The sequence below is a fragment of the Xiphias gladius genome, chromosome 8, assembly GCF_016859285.1.
Source record: "Xiphias gladius isolate SHS-SW01 ecotype Sanya breed wild chromosome 8, ASM1685928v1, whole genome shotgun sequence".
Lineage (NCBI taxonomy): Eukaryota > Metazoa > Chordata > Actinopteri > Istiophoriformes > Xiphiidae > Xiphias > Xiphias gladius.
The window spans coordinates 19,979,349-19,996,531 of NC_053407.1; the positions used below are offsets into that span (position 1 = coordinate 19,979,349).

At 43.0% G+C, this 17,183-nt stretch overlaps 1 protein-coding gene across 1 annotated transcript; it reads left to right on the forward strand.

Annotated features, from left to right (window-relative positions):
* The first annotated feature begins 1,078 nt into the window (after positions 1-1,078).
* Positions 1,079-14,844, forward strand: LOC120792737 (potassium/sodium hyperpolarization-activated cyclic nucleotide-gated channel 3-like). The gene is made up of 8 exons (XM_040132043.1): positions 1,079-1,734; positions 6,040-6,463; positions 7,281-7,442; positions 8,543-8,761; positions 9,942-10,088; positions 10,841-11,081; positions 12,392-12,556; positions 13,055-14,844. Exons 1-8 carry the CDS (start codon positions 1,079-1,081, stop codon positions 14,611-14,613), a joined length of 3,573 nt encoding a protein of 1,190 aa, XP_039987977.1. The 3' UTR covers positions 14,614-14,844.
* Positions 14,845-17,183: the final 2,339 nt, after the last annotated feature.

The window sequence follows — 17,183 nt, forward strand, 5'->3', positions numbered from 1 at the left end:
CCCTAATGGTCAGTGAGCTGGTGTAAGACTCTAGTGCAGGACAGCTATTGTTCATTTTGTGCACCCGAGAACACCAGGATGGAGATAAGGCTTCAGCAGCTCAGAACAATTCCAAGCAACTCTGAGACTACATGACCACACTTGTGTTGTCTTCTGACTCTTGCTCTAATAACATACTGTGTTGTAAAAGCGAGAACCAGCGTCTGCAATCCACCACGCCTGCCTAAACACATCGAGCAGATATCCCGGTACCCTTCACGGGGCTGCAGTTTGCAAGCGTGAATAAATTGTCATAAATTGTCTGCGGATTGTGACACAGTACATCAGCGGTAATGTTTCCTCCACACGCGGGCAGGTCAGCGAACGCGTTGGCGCGACGATGCCTAAAAGACCAGCCCGCTCGTCCTCTGACACCCCGTCGTTTTCCCCTCAACTAGTGAGCCACCAACTCCGAGGCTGGGTCGCATCCTTGAAATCACCCCCCCCCCAGTTGTCCCGACTGGGCGGGGTGAGCGCATGTGCCACCCTGGCTCCTATGGCAACCCGATAGATTAGCCCCATTAACGTCCACGTTATTAGAAGGCGGGAGGCTGATGGATCAGTGATGTCAGCGCTCCTCGGATGCCGGTGCCAGCTGCGTGCATGCGTGTCATCGCCGCGCACTGACAGAGAGCTCCGGTATTTTTTTTTTTTTTTTTGGGGGGGGGGCGGAGATCATGCTTTGTCATTGAGGAGCTCGGCGGCAGCATTCTCCCACTCCGGCACGTCCGACGCTCAGCATGCCGCATCCCGATGCGCGCTCGTCCGCACGCTGTGGGTTTACCTGGACGTACGTGCTTCTCCCGTTCGCCGCTTTTCTACATGACCGCCGGATGGTCGGCAACGCGTTGCTGACGCACCTCAATGTTTGAAACCGGGGGAGAGAGGCACGTCCCGAGTGTCAAATAAGAAACGACCCGTCCTGCGGATGCGCCGTCACTGTTTTGCCTCCGGTGGCACCCCAAGTGTGTGAGATTCATGACATACCCCCCTGTTTTCACGGGCTGTCCTTAGAGCGCATTCCTTCTCCTCCTTCGAAATGGAAAGATTCCAGTCTTCCATGCGCAAGCGGCTGTACAGCTTGCCGCAAAACATTGGGCAAAAACCATTCGCGATTGACGAGGGAGACAGCGGCGACAAGGACACTAAGAGGAAAAGTATCCGGCTAAAACATTTGTCCTCTCCGTCTCCTGCGAGCAGTTGCAAGAGCATTGAGGAGGCCCGGAGCGAAGACTTGGAAAGGGACGTTATCGTGAAGACCAACTTGAACGGGGACTGTCGCTTGTTTCGCGGCAGCATCTCTTCCATCGCCGGGCGGCATCCGCCCGGGTCAGATCCGGCGGAACAGCGGCGCCTCATCCCCGAGGCTGACGCCGGAGTCAGCGAGAGTTTCCCCAGCGAGCGCGGCCCCGGGGCCCAGCAGCGGGCAACGGGTGGCCTGAGCGGTGCGGCCGCGCAGGCGTCTGTGTTTGACCAGTCAAGTTTCATCAAGTTGGAGGGCGCCGAACAAATAATACCCGAAGATGACCGGCTCTACCAAGCCGGCTTCATGCACCGGCAGTTCGGGGCGATGCTCCAGCCGGGTGTCAACAAGTTCTCCCTGCGGATGCTGGGGAGCGAGAGGGCCGTGGAACATGAGAGGGAACGAGTTAAGTCTGCCGGCTTCTGGATAATCCACCCGTACAGTGATTTTAGGTAATTTCTGATCGAAAAAAACTTTATTTACTAGCAGCGGTGTCTTACAAAAAAGTGCTGCAGTGATCCCGTCACATTAGGCTCGTTTGGCCTACAAAGCTCATTTTGAAATAGCCAAATCCTAATGAGACAAAAATGGCATTAAAATGTGATAAGGTCACTATAAACTTATCACCACAGAAGAGGGACACAGTACTTCCCCTTTATACCGGGAGTGTTTTTCTTTGATCGCTGTGCTGATGATATGATAAAAACAAAAAATAATCAGGACCGTGAGCCCGTGCAGAAGAGGTGTATCATAACCTGAGTGTGCCTCAGTGATCCTGACATGCCTTGAATAGGTAAATGGCTTCATTTCTGAAAAGGATCCTTTTCTAAAGACTTAACACTAAACATACTGCACAGGCTGCTATTACAGGGAATTTGATAGACCATAAAGGGGTTGACTGGCATACCAAATCCTCTTATAAGCACAACGACAGCCAAATTATATTGTACATATATAGGATGTAAGTCCCTCTTTTGTTTGGTCCAGAGAAGTGTGTGTTTGTGTGTGTGTGTGTGTGTGTGTGTGTGTGTGTGTGTGTGTGTATTTGATTCCATCTACACAAGAATAGGCTATTTGGTGATCTAACCAACCCAATTGTGTGCACAGTTTTCTCTATCTATGCATTCAATTTTTGCACCAAACTAAGCCAGCCTGTAATTCCCTAATTTACCAGCCATGCTGTGCTGTGCATATATGCATGCATCCTCTACATTTCATCGCACGCTGCATACAAAACAACGTTCTTTTCATCAATGCCATCAAGGGATTTTCATGCCATTTAACCTTGAGACTCACTGTCATCATATTTTCACCGGCCAGTTGTACGCCGATGTGTGTCACTGCAGTTTTTTTCCACTCATCTGAATTACACTTTTTTTTTTTTTTATCATTTAGCGGGGGCAATGGATTACAGAGAGTGCAGCAGGGGCTTGGAAATGGGGTAATCAAAATAGGGTAACATGACCATTCAAGATATTAGAAGCACACATCAGTGGAGATTATTACAGCACAATTAGTCTAATGGAGCAGAGATGGTGTGGACAGGGAGAGGACACACAACAAAACACTAAACACAGAGAGAGAGACAGAAAGAGAGATTGAAATGAAAATTATATTGTGAGGAATCAGGACACCCAGCTGTTAACTCCGTGTATGAGGTGTCATTATGCCGTGCTCGGTTTGGGTCACACTTTGAGCAGGAGCAGCGTTTTGGTGCCTGGCGTGGGCCTCTTAAGCTGAACACTTTGTCCTGCGGATCCCATTTGAAGTTTCAGGTGTAAACTTTTGCACAATTAAATATTATTTGGGTCTTTTTGGCTTATGAGACACTGTTGCATCCAGCACTGTGAACAGTCAACTGCACTCCCTTATATCTGTGAGAGTCGTTGGCTGACATGCTGTGTTTTCCATGACCACTGTTCATCAGCCCAGTATGGTGTAACCCATGTATCCTCTCCTTGTATTTTTTATTATTTTTTTTTTTAATAACACAGTCTCTCAATTGTTTATATCATATGTAACTGCTGTCTTTTATTAAAGCTTTCTGTGGCTACAGCCGCAGACCTACTGAACTGGCACGCTGCGTAAATATGGTTAATATGATTGCTGGTGGGCCTGAGCCACAGTACAGGTGTGTGTTAAGCCACTGAGCTGCATGCAGGCTGTTGTGCTTCAGCTGCGCTCTGGCAGCAAGAGATAAGTATCTCTAGTACAAATGTGATCCCTTTTTCAGCTGTCCTGATTGATCTAAGCTCCTTTCCCCATTTTAAGCCTTTTTGTGTTCACTTTGCTTGTAACTCCTCTCCCTTTGTGCTCTCATGCTCTTTAACGTAGTTGCACTCTGACCCAAATAGTGCAAGATTCCTCTCCGGACCAGTAGAGGTACAGAGACCCCACAACTGTCAGCTTTATTTTGATGGTAACACCAGATTAAACCAGCAAGTTGTCTGTTCTTTGTGGGCGGAATGCTGCGTGCACAGTCAGCTGATGAGCAAACAGGATGGTCTGCAGGGGACAGTGCATTATTGCTGTCCCCTGCAGACTTTTTTTTTTTTTTTTTTTTGGTCCAGCTGTTCCAGGGTTCTGCAGCACAATGACGTGTGCAGAGCAGTAATGCTAACTACTTAACATCTGGCTGATGGGAGCTGACTTCTGGAGATGACATGGATTCCCAGGAGATAACGGTGGATTTAGCCAGAGAGGGGAAGTGCAATTAGGACCAGTGTGTCACCGCAGAGACAACAGGCAGATGAAGAGAGGAATGCAAATGCTTTGTTTGGCAGAGAACAACAGAAAGCTGATTAGAACAAATGGCCACCCTGCCGTGACTAGTTCCCTCATTTTGAGATGTTCTCCTGTGAAGGTTGGGTGTAAGTAACTGGGATAAGTAGAGCTATGCTATGAGTTTGTAGGTTATGATACAGCCTGGTCACACATTTACTGTTGGTTGCCTCTTTCCTGGAACCTCACTTGAACCCAGAAAATGTCACCATGTCAGGAACACAGTTCAGCTCCCTGTGGCTCTTAGAGTGGTTTGCATCAACCATAGACATCATCATCACATAATCCTCACATTTAATCAAATAGTCCACATTTTTCTCACAATCAGTCACATGTGAAGTAATGATACCTGTTAACGAGATGGTGAGACATTCGTTCGAACAACGCTTGTGAACACATATAATATCCTCAGAGTTACATTCTCTCTTCTTGAAGGTAACAAGCGTTTGGATCACACAGTATAGGGTGGTTACTGTATGCTGTCTCACATGCACGAGTACCCTTAAGTGGTGTAATGCACCTCCCCCTGCAATTTGTGTTGGCGCTGCAGGTGTGTCAGGCTTCTGTCGGATCGATCGGTGGTTAATTAGGTCTCTGAATTGGTTCTGACATGCAATCACACGCATGCACGCTTTCTCAGCTCACATAAGCAAAGACTCTCCATATCTTGGCTGGTCTTTGTGTGGCTGAGCTGCACATTACTCTACATTATGTTTCCTGTGATGCTGTGAAGTGTTCACCAAGTCAAATATTCCTAATTCAGCATTACAAAGAAGGAATCAAAATTAAAGTATTAAAGACATGTTAGAATTGACAGTATGGTGTCACATTACGTGATGTGTTTACATTCTAGCATAATTTGATCTGTAAATAAACCTGTAAGATTTGAGGCAAATATTCTGAAATACATTTGGGTGACTGGACTGTCCTGACTGTGTTGGTTACTATAAGCACAACTAAAAGCAGCCCCTTTTCATGCAATTATAGATGAAATTGAACACACTGCTGCTGATACTTGAGGATTTAGTTAGTTATGAAAATCAATATTTCCTCCTGAGTAATTCAGATGAATTCCAATAAACCATTTTCCTCTCTGTCCCCGTGGCCAGAAGCCCAATATTGACCTGAATTAGCAAGCCACTGTTGTTTTCTTGAATCAACACATGGTCTTACTCTGTTATTGTTTATGCTCAAGCTGATTGTTTGCATTGTTTCTGCTAATTTGAAAGTAAATCTCCTGGATTTTGAGTTATAATGTGAGACTGTAAGTTGCACAGGGATTCATTTCTATTTGAAGTTCCTACACGTCTAGAATTGCTTTGAATATGCAGCACATACTCAGTATGCACACAGACACAGTTTACTCAGACTAAATTTAAAGTAGGGACAATCAGTACTTTTATCAGGGCTGCAATTATTTGCATTATCGATTAATATGCCAATTTTCTCATGTGCAAAAAAAATGTCAAAAAATGGGGGGAAATGCCCATTATATATCCCCAAAAGCTAAATGTTCATATTGCTTCCTTATCCTACCAAAAGTCCAAAACCCAAAGATATTCAGTTTACTATCATATATGACAAATAAAAGCATCAAATTCTCATATTTTAGAAGCTGAACCAGCAAACGTTTGGTAGTTGTGCATGAAAAATTAATATATGAAGATAGCTGCAGATGGGGGAGGGGGGTTAGGGGTCATCTCTCCTTAGTCAGATCTCTAATAAAAGCACAAAAATGTCCAAAAAAAATCCACTTAAAATCTGCAGATTTTCTTGTAGCTGAAAGTACATTAATGCACACAGTCTCCTGGAGGTCACTAATACATACTGACATAATATATTCAGCTTAGTTATTCTGTCAAAGTTATGAGAGTGAAGTTTTATGAGGATTTCTCTAAGGACTGTTTCTGGGCCTAAATGACTTTGGCCCACTGTTATCTAGAAATGTGAGTTATGCGTGTTGCTGTGTGTTTCAGGTTCTACTGGGATCTGACCATGCTGCTGCTGATGGTGGGAAACCTCATCATCATCCCCGTGGGCATCACCTTCTTCAAGGACGAGCACACGCCGCCCTGGATCGTCTTCAACGTGGTGTCGGACACATTCTTCCTCATGGACCTGGTCCTCAACTTCCGCACGGGCATCGTCAAGGAGGACAACACGGAGATCATCCTGGACCCACAGCAGATCAAGATCAAGTACCTGAAGAGCTGGTTCGTGGTTGACTTCATCTCCTCCATACCTGTGGACTACATCTTTCTCATCGTAGAAACACGCATCGACTCGGACTTCTACAAGACAGCCCGAGCCCTCAGGATCGTCCGCTTCACCAAGATCCTCAGTCTACTGCGGCTGCTGCGCCTCTCCAGACTAATTCGCTACATCCACCAGTGGGAAGAGGTAGATCCGGCAGGGATAAGCTCTTTGGCTCTTCATATAACACTTCACATCAGCTAATCACATTTTGATAATCTGTTTATTCATTTTTTAAGAAAGATTGTAAATATATTACGTCTTTTACAATAGTCAATTGAATATCACGACGTTTTTGAAATGATGGTTGCATAAAAAAAGTAATTTACAGACACCACCTTTTGCCTCTTAGAAGATATGAAGGGTATTTCTGACATTTTATGGATCAAACAGATTAATCACTAATAAAAATAATAATTACTTGCAGCTTTACTCTCAAATGCTCATATGAATGAAGTGCTAAACATAGTGAGATTTCTCTTACACCAGCAGATATCTCATAACTAGTACTCTTGTCTGGATTATTACATTTTTGCTGTCTGCGTCAAGGGGAAACGTACAGTGTGACGCTGCTTTTATATAAACAAAGGTCTGCATTCTTAAAGCCATAGAGTTAATTTGTTGGTTCTCCTCTGTGGTTCACACGCAGTCATCATAATTAATGACTGATATTGTCCTGCATTATCTTATTTTTATAATACCAACTGAGGCCATATTCCCCACAGGCCATTAATGTTGCTTGCAGATGGTTACGCAACACTGAAACAGCCTCTGGTGGTCTATGAAGATTAAGAACAGTGCAGTCTGGTATAGGACCCCGGTATTCATCGGCCCACACAGCACCTACTGTATATTTCAAATCCTCTGATTGCATGAGAGAGAAATGAAATTTTCTAGATTTATTTACAAAGAGATGTGTGCTGTGTTGTTTCAGTTGCATTAATGCTGATAATCTGTGCCACAGGTTTTCCATATGACCTATGATCTGGCCAGCGCCATGGTGCGTATCATGAACCTGATTGGTATGATGCTGCTGCTGTGTCACTGGGATGGGTGTCTGCAGTTCCTGGTACCCATGCTGCAGGACTTCCCTCCTGACTGCTGGGTCACTAGAAACAAGATGGTGGTAAGTGGATTATTTATGAATCAGATAGCATCCAAGTTTGTTCCCCTTAAAAGCCCCCAAAAAACCTAGTTTTTCAGTAACCCTCTTAATGCGAGTGATGGGGTCCTACATGAAAACAAAATTTTTGGTTTTGGTTGTATCACATGCGAGATTTCCTGTATTTTTTGTTTGTTTTGTCTGTGCTCTCATTGTTGGTTTGAAGTCTCAGCTGCTAAAGTCGATGTGGCATACTTCCATGGACCAATCAGGATTTAGCAACATTTGACTCAAAATCTGATGACGGTTGGTTGTTTGGCCCCTTTCTCTCAAAACAAATCAAATCACACCCACTTAGTCCTGATGGAGCAGACTTTCAAACTTTAACTTTGATTGTTGCGTATTTAGTCATGGATATTTAATGTTATAGAGAAATATTAAAGTCTTGAAACCAGTTTTCAGGGGCTTTAAAACCTCACAATAATCATATTTAGAGCTCAATTTATCGATTAAATTGATCAACAGAAAATTAATCGGCAACTATTTTAGTAATTGGTTTAGCGTTCAAGTCATTTTTTTAAGCAAAAATGCAATCATTCCCTTGTTTCAGCCACTCAGATGTAAGGATTTGAATCTTTTCTTTGTCATATATGATAGTAAACTGAATACCTTCGGAATTTGGACTGTTGGTCTAATAAAACAAGCTATTTGAATACATCACCTTGGGCTGTGGGAAAGGCCAAATGATCAAATGCTTAGAAAGTAATCAACAGATTAATCAATAATTAAAATAATCCTTAGTTACAGCCCTAATCATATTCAAGTATTTACAGATAATTTGTATTAATTATTGGTCTGAGCTGAGAATATATTTGTAGGTATAATGGTAACTGAAACAGACTTAAATCAACTTGGACAGTAATGGAAGTGTATAAGTCAGAACGCATGTCGTAAGGCGATGTTTTATGACAGCCTGAGCCCCTCAGTAGGATGCTTCAAAGCCGACCTGCCTGGAAAATAAAGGCCTCATCACCTGTTGATCTTAAACTCTGACACAGACGTGCTGCTGCATTAATGTTGTGTATTGATAAACTTTTCTCTTTCCTCCTCCACGTCCCCTACAGAATGACACGTGGGGTCAGCAGTACTCCTACGCCCTGTTCAAGGCCATGAGTCACATGCTGTGCATCGGGTACGGCCTGTACCCCCCTATCGGCATGGCTGACGTGTGGCTCACCATCCTGAGCATGATTGTGGGCGCTACCTGCTTTGCCATGTTTGTGGGCCATGCAACAGCACTTATTCAGTCTCTGGACTCCTCCAGGAGGCAGTACCAAGAAAAGGTGGGTGGTTTTTCCTTTTCTTTGGCTAATACTTTGTATAAATCCAAGAGAGTTGAAATCAGTGGAGGAATGCTACTTTATATTTATATCCCACTACATTTCAGAAGGAAATATTATTTAACGGCTGTAGTTACTAGTTACTTTTCATATTAAGGTGTTAGACACAAAGCATGTGATCGGTTTTATAGAATACAATGCATTGTTATGGATTACCAAAAGGTAGTTAAAATTAACTCCATCATGTCAAACTACGATAGTAAAAATCTACTTACACATTAATGCATCAGCAATAATAATCCAATAATATTATACATGATAATGTAACACTCACGAGTGCCATTGTTCTGTATAATGAGTACTCTTACTTTTGCTAAATTAAGTACATTTATCTGTTAATAGTTCCATACTTTTACTGAGATAAGATTTTGAACGCAGGATTTTTACTTGTAATGTATTTTTCCGTTGTGTTATTGCTACATTTACTGAGGATCTGAATATTTCTTTCATGACTGATTTCAAATGCAGTGAATATGGTTATGTTATTAAGTAACATTGTGGAAAAGTGAAAAAGCATTTTATACAGGAATGATGTGAAGACTAAATCCACCTTTTTGTTTGCAAAAACTGTTTTTACCCACCTGTTTAAAGGTGACATAAATGCTTATAATGCACAATAACCCCAAAGGTCTGTACATGTCTAAAAGAAAAAGGTCTAAAAATGCAGACGGACATCGGAGTTGGGTAAATCCAGATATTAAAAACGAAATGGAGGCTTACGGCAGGACACAACATACATAGGCTGGGTAAACACAAACATTTCTGGTACTTTGCCGGTAGAGTACACCACTGAAGGACACAGTAGTTAATGTTATTAGCTGCAGCCTGCAGAGCACAACTGTATTTGTCAGATGGGGCAGAGGCACAGCATTGCACTGTGGGCAGGTTTCACAGATGGCCTGACAGTTGACTGTTAACATAATGAGACACCATTACAGTCCACCTCTGAGCCAACACATCAATCAGTTTAATACTTTCATTTTTACATGACTTTGCATTTTGTCTTAGACACAAATGCACTTACATTACATTTATAAGTACACGCATTTCTGCTGAGGTTTTTCACTTACATACTTTTATTAATCGTATGAATTTAAAAACTGGACTCGTGTTGTCGTTACAGTATAAACAAGTGGAGCAGTACATGTCCTTCCACAAGCTCCCGGCCGACATGCGTCAGAGGATCCATGACTACTACGAGCACCGTTATCAGGGCAAGATGTTTGACGAGGAAAGCATTTTGGAGGAGCTGAATGAACCACTGCGAGAGGTCAGCTTTCGACCATACCGATGTTGTTGTCTCTGTAACAATGCTGCTGATGATGCTGCATTGTGATGTCGACGTCAGTGTCTATCCAAAGCAAAAGACAAACTGGTAACAATTTACCTTAACTCCTCATGTGTAGCATTTATAAGCAGTAAACAAACGTTTAATAAATAAAACGCACTATAATGCAGTTGTAAGCAGATATAAGTGTTTATTTATGTCAACAACTATGACTCCTACAGACACCTATGAGTGGAGAATGCTGTACAAAATGTACAGTGTAGAGTGTATAATCATTTACAAATAATCTCCATTAATAAACACTAAGAAATGTCCTTATATCTGCTTACAACTACCTTATAGTGAGTTATGAACATTTATGAAATGTTTATACACTGCTTATAAATGCTAAACAGTGGGTGTTCGGGTGAAGCATTACCAAAAATGTTTAAAACATTTTTTTTCCCCAAAATTTTTACGGTTCTCATTTGCAAATATGTGATTTAATGAAGTGAGCATCCTTGCTCTAAATTGTTTGCAGTTAATTATTTATGTAATCTAATATGAGTCTCTCAGTTTGCACGATAATGTTAATAGTTGTGTAATCTGATTAGTAATGGCCTGAGACTGTATGAGGAAAGAGAACCTCATTAACAGAGGACTAAGCTGTTCACTACCCTGCTTTTATAATGACTGTGTACACACATAGTAACACTGACATGTGTCGCTTAACGCTTTTTTTGTGTCTTCTGCAGGAGATCATCAACTTTAACTGTCGTAAGCTGGTGGCCTCCATGCCTCTGTTCGCCAATGCCGATCCAAACTTCGTTACCTCCATGCTGACAAAGCTGCGCTTCGAGGTCTTCCAGCCGGGCGACTACATCATCAGAGAGGGGACCATTGGAAAGAAGATGTACTTCATCCAGCACGGCGTCGTCAGCGTCCTGACCAAGAGCAGCAAAGACACCAAGCTGTCCGATGGCTCTTATTTTGGAGGTAATATCCACACACAGCTTGCTGTGTGTACTACATGCTAATATATTCTGAAGCTGGCAGGGGGTCAGTTTGAATGTATATGAAGGAATGGTGATAGTATGATTTGTTATGATTTTATTTTGCTCCGGCACTCAGCAGATTAACTTTGTAGACTATTACAGCTGGGAAAAAAACTGTCCACATCATCTCCTTAAAAGGGTTTGGCACTAAGAAGAGCAAAGCTTTGTGATCTTTGATTCCATCTGTGGGTTTTCCCCTTTGTTAACATCATATTTAAAGCTGAAATCCAGGGCTTTCTATTTGCTGTTGCCCTTGTTACGTCCTCTCATCCTGTAATTGTTGGTATCCAGCTGTGTAGCAGAGTAATTGACCAACTAGGAAATAAAATAAATAATTTACTTTTTACATTTTCAATCAGGAGAGGTGTGATCCGACACCCCAGAAAAACCTTCTGATCCCAGAGTATTACTTCTAACCGTATTTCAATGTTTATTCATACTCCAGCATGCAATTTAGGTACAAGAATCATATGGTAATCTCAGTACTTTATATATTTTGGCTTAAAGCTATTAAGCACAGCTAAATACACACAAAGATGAGAAAATAGTAAATGAGGACAGAAAGTTTGTGTCTAAAACCAACACATGGCAAATAAATATATCCGAAATCCCATGTTGTCATGTGTGATAAATAGATTAAATCAATAAACAGGACAGAGGAGAGAGAGAGAGAGAGCGTGTGAGTCTGTGTGTGTGCGTGTGTGTGTGTGTGTGTGTGTGTGTGTGTGTGTGTGTGTGTGTGTGTGTGTGTGTGTGTGTGTGTGTGTGTGTGTGTGTGTGTGTGTGTTTTTGTGTTTGTGTCTATATCCTCAATATGTCTGTCCTGAAAAATATGTCTACTTGTTGTTGTTTTTTTTTTCGTTTTTTTTTTTTTTTTTAAATGGCGCATTATTTTATTTTTCTGATCTGGCACTGCAGATGAGGTCAGGACAAACTGTAAGCTGCAGAAATTGCATTAAGTGCTCCATCTGTGGGGTTCAGAGGCATCGGCCTTTTCATGTTTTATCGTCTCACACAAATAATACAATTTTTGTCATTTCTTTTATGAATTGATCTAAAAAGACTTGAATTCTGTTGCAATGTATCACACGACTTTAGTGAGAATAGGGGAAAACAATCGTTTCACACTTCATACATTAATTACCCATTTTTAAAAATTCTTTATATAAATCTCTGACTTGTACTCGGCAGGAAGTCTTTTAAAGAAATGGTACAAATAATTGAAGTTTTGTTTCTGCTTCCTCCCTGCAGAGATCTGCCTGTTGACCCGAGGCAGGAGGACAGCCAGCGTGCGAGCAGATAACTACTGTCGGCTGTACTCTCTGTCAGTAGACAACTTCAACGAGGTGCTGGAGGAGTATCCCATGATGAGGAGAGCCTTTGAGACTGTGGCTCTTGACCGCCTGGACCGAATCGGTGTGTCCTTTTCCTAGAGATAAAACCTGTCTAAACCTGTCCATAGGAGGAATTTTATGTTTTACAGTTGAATATTATTTATTATTATTCTTTCTTTCTTCCAGTGGTGGGAGAAGTACCTTGATCCTTTACCTAAGTAAAAGTACCGTTACAACTACGTAGAAATACTTTTGCCTCTTTTACCAGTAAAAGTCCTGCAGTCAAAATGTCTTTTTAAGTAGATGTTTAAGACGAGGAGAAGAAGTGTCTGTGTAGGAGAAGAAGTGTCAGTTACTGGTAACACACTTAAAAAATATATGCATGCCCCTGTGAAGTAGCAAGTTGCTCACAGGTAGAGGAACTACCTGCGAGGACTTCTGAACTATATAAATATATGGTGGCATTATCTATTAGAATGGTCTTTGTTTTTATCCGTTTTATTTAGTATGAGGCACAGTGGATTAATAGTACATCAGTCATATGTAGTACTGTATGGCCTTACATCTCTTTTCTTAACAGGGAAGAGGAACTCTGTTCTTCAGCATAAAGTCCAGCATCACCAAAGTTCTGGCACACTAAACCTCCAAGAGAACGAGATCATCCAAAGAATAGTGCAACATGATCGTGACATGGCCCAATGCACACAGCTGATCCAGACCAGCACCGCACAGAGCCTAAACCCTCCCCCTGCTCCACCATCACCCACCCCGGTCATCTGGGCCCCGTTGGTTCAGGCCCCGCTCCAGGCTGCTGCAGCCACCACCCCTCTGGCTCTGGCCTTAGCCCACCACTCCCAGCTTCCTCCCATCCTCTTTCACCATCCTCTGGCACCAGGCTCTGGTTCTCTGAAGGACCCCATAATCCACCCAAAGAGAGTCCATGTCGGAGTTAACCCCTCCAGCATCTGTGGGTCAGGGCCTGGTTCTCCCGCCAGCGCCACCAAATTCCGCTCTGGGATTGAGACCCCTACACTGGCGTCCCTCAGGACACAGCATCTTTCCACTGGGCCTCTGTCGCCCACACTGATGCCCCAGCCCATCTTCACCAGCAGCCTGCAGCCCCTGACCCCTCTGCCCACACAACAGCCCCTGCCTCATCCTCCCCAGTCCGGCATGGCCTCAGTCTTCCCCATCAGCCAGGCCACCGTCTCCTACACCTGCTCGGCACAGCTCCACTCCCAGCCCTTCCACGGTGCTATGACCACCCCACCACACCCGATAGGTTTACTCCAGCAGGGGGCACCAGGGAGGCTAGCAGGGAGGTTCCCAGCCCCCTCCACCTCCACCATAAGCCCTCTGATCTCCAGCTCAGTCGGGCCCATACTAAGCCACCTGCAACAGACCTCTCACGCCAGCCTGCAGCAGATGGGATCCAGTCATGACAGAGCAGGCAGGACATCCAGTGGTCTGAACCTCCCACATTTCCCCTTCATCACCAGCACCCAGTCCTCCAGCGGATTTATGCAGTCAGTGTCTGCAGTCGGACCCGGAGCCGCTGCCTCTCTGGCCCAGCACAGCCTGGCAGGCCTGCAGTCTGTTTTCCTCCCCCAGGTTCTCCCTGAGCACTCGGCCCTCGCCTCTCTGGCTCAGTATGGCTCCGCAGAGGCCTCGCCCTGCTACACACCTCCAGTCCACAGTCCCAGCATACAAAGCCCTGTGAGCGGAAGGACAGTTTACCACAGTGAACTCCCCAGCACTGTGGGCTCTCACAGCCCTCAGACCTCATGCCCTGCCAGGGTGGCCTCTTCCCTCAAAGAGAGGGCTGAGTCCTCGGTGGATCTCTTTACCCAGGAAATAAAGACTATCTCAGGCTCTCACTGCTCTATACACCAGGAAAGGCCTTTGGCCATGAGCGGCTCCTCAGAGGGCGCAGCGGGGGCGTCGAGCCCCTTTTCCTCCCCCATGGCTGTCAGTAAACCCTATAGTCCGATCCCGGGTCCAGCCACCCCTGTCAGTCGGACACATTCAGGGCCCGATCCTCAGAACCAGCCCGTTGGTGTTCACTCTCCTCACGCTAGATCCCCCGCTAGAATGTTAGAGACCGAACACAGAAAGTCCAAACTTCCCTCCAACTTGTGAGGTTCAGACACACCCTCCTTTAATGCCTGAACAAAAAGGGAGATCGTCTCCTACTTGGCATTGTTTTAACCACTACTTTGTCAAATTCTGAAGTAGGAGGGTGTGTTATTCTAATCAGATTGGAGATCAGTGGTTTAATTTTTAATCGGAGTGAATGGATCATGGAAAATAATGGACAATGACATATTTTTTTCTACAGGATATTGTTTCTTTGAATATAGTAATAAATAAATAATAAATGATGGATATATATATATATATATATATATATATATATATATATACACACAGCACCTCATGAAAATATCAACTGTTCTATGTATTATATTATAACCACACTCTGTGATTTGTTATAAGTATTTATTTAAAACCCCATTTTCCAGGCAATTTTGATGAACCTTTTAGTGACACCTGTTGAGTTTGAAATTTATCCACAACTTTATCCAGTTATGATTGAAACCAAAAATTATTGTCTTTTTTTTAAATATATCCTTTCCCACTACTTGGTGTGTCGTGTGAAAGAGAGGTTACCCCTGAAGAGATTTGAGGAGAGACAATCTGTGCACCTTGCTCATTTTCAGTGATTACGCAACGTAAAGGTTTGATGACGGCACGTCTTCCAAGATAGCGTTTCAGCAATATTGCACACCCAAATGGGTCACACAAATCAGATCGCATTCAAAAACACTGAAGTAATGAATGTAATGTAATGTTTGTCTGTCTGAGTGAGAGAAGTGGGAATAATCTTGAATGTGTTGAACATGAAGGCAATGACAGGGTTTTTTTTTTTTTTTTTTTTTTGAGACTAACCAGTTTCAGAGACAATGCACACATTTATGTTTTGTCCCTCCACAACTGCTCCGGCACGTAGCGAGTCGCACAACTGATGCCAACTCATTTCAGTCTGACGATAACTTCGGCACAGAACATACACTACACCTGAGCCAAGGTTTGTGTGCCACTAGCATAGTATGCAATAATCTTTTTTTTTTTTCCTTTTTTTTTTTTTTTCTTCAATGGTATGTGAATTGAAGCACTTGATGAGCGAGATTCTGTTTTTAGTTAGAACAGATTAAAACAAGGGAATTAAATATAAAAAAGCAATTGTGGATAATCGACCATCATGAAACCAGCGATGCACTAAGATTGATCTGAATGTTTCTTGCACCAGTCAAAGGGCTAAAAGCAGTTACTTGGGCAAATGGTTAATAAGAAGCCCCGAGGGGTCATATTGCTGCGTATTTACCTCTTTCATTGTACATTATTTGATTGTATAATTTGATCTGTTGTTGAACAATTGCTGCTTTGTGATGCTATGCTGAATCAATAAGACGTGTATCACTGACTGCTTTTTTAAAAACCAGAATCTTGAATCCTTCTACTTGTTAATAAGTTCGTGTTTAGGTGATACTTCTCTCTCTCTGGACCTGCGGCCGACGACGAACTGTAAGCAGCTAGCCGGTCAGCAGGTCAAACTGTTGGGGGATCCTGTCCAGTGGCATTAGCTGCCTGGTTACTGACCCGGAGGTTTGCTGTGACTCTGACACCACCCATGCCACACACACACACACACACACACACACACACACACACACACACACACACACACACACACACACACTGAGGGAGGAGAGATACTATCAGTCACTAGCCAGTCACTGCCAATGGGCTTGATTACTCCTCCATTACCATTCTCCTCCAACCCACACAACCACACCACCTGCCATGGGCATCAGCTCAGATAAGGTTACTGTAAGGTTACTTTGAGTGCATTTAACCTAAAGGTCTGTGTAGGAAAAGTGTCAGTCATTCATCTGTTTATATATTTATTTCTCGTTTTGCTGCCTTTTAACCACCAAATCTGATGATTCCATCACCCATGCATGTTAGGCATATTTTATTTTAGCTACTGAATTCAATGCAATAAAATGACATATGGTCCACGATGCTCGTCCTAGCTGTCGATTTCTTTTAAAGAGCCGCGTGTGGCATGAAGGAGAATTTGATAAAATGCTGGTGAAGTTTCATACTTTAAACCGGATTATAAATTGAGAACTGCATGGTGTTGTTCGGTGCCAACATTCAAAATAGCCAGGATTATAATCTGTCCGATATTTGAGTCGTTAATACAAAGAAAATTCTCTGCCGAGTTCATGGAGTGATAACTGCTGGATTAGTGAGTGAATACAGATATTTAATTGAGCGTTATTGCAAGGTTTAATTGAAATAAGCTTCTTTTTTTTTTATGAGATGAAGCTTCCAAGGCCATCCACAGCAGACAAAACTTGTATTATTCATGTGTCAACCAGGAGACCTGATGTTCCCTGTCCCTTTAATAACTCCACCAAATGCGCTAGTTTTTTGTAGATTGTATTATTATATATTGGCCTGATGTAATTTTTCCACTGAGGTGTTGCAGCTTTTACGTAAGTCCAAATATGTAAAACCTACATCTAAATATTTCACCAAAGACTGCACATCAACAATACTGAGGGATTTAACATAGTGAAAGACAGCTGAAAGACAACAATTTAATAAGAAACGATAAAAGAAATAAAAGTATGACTAAA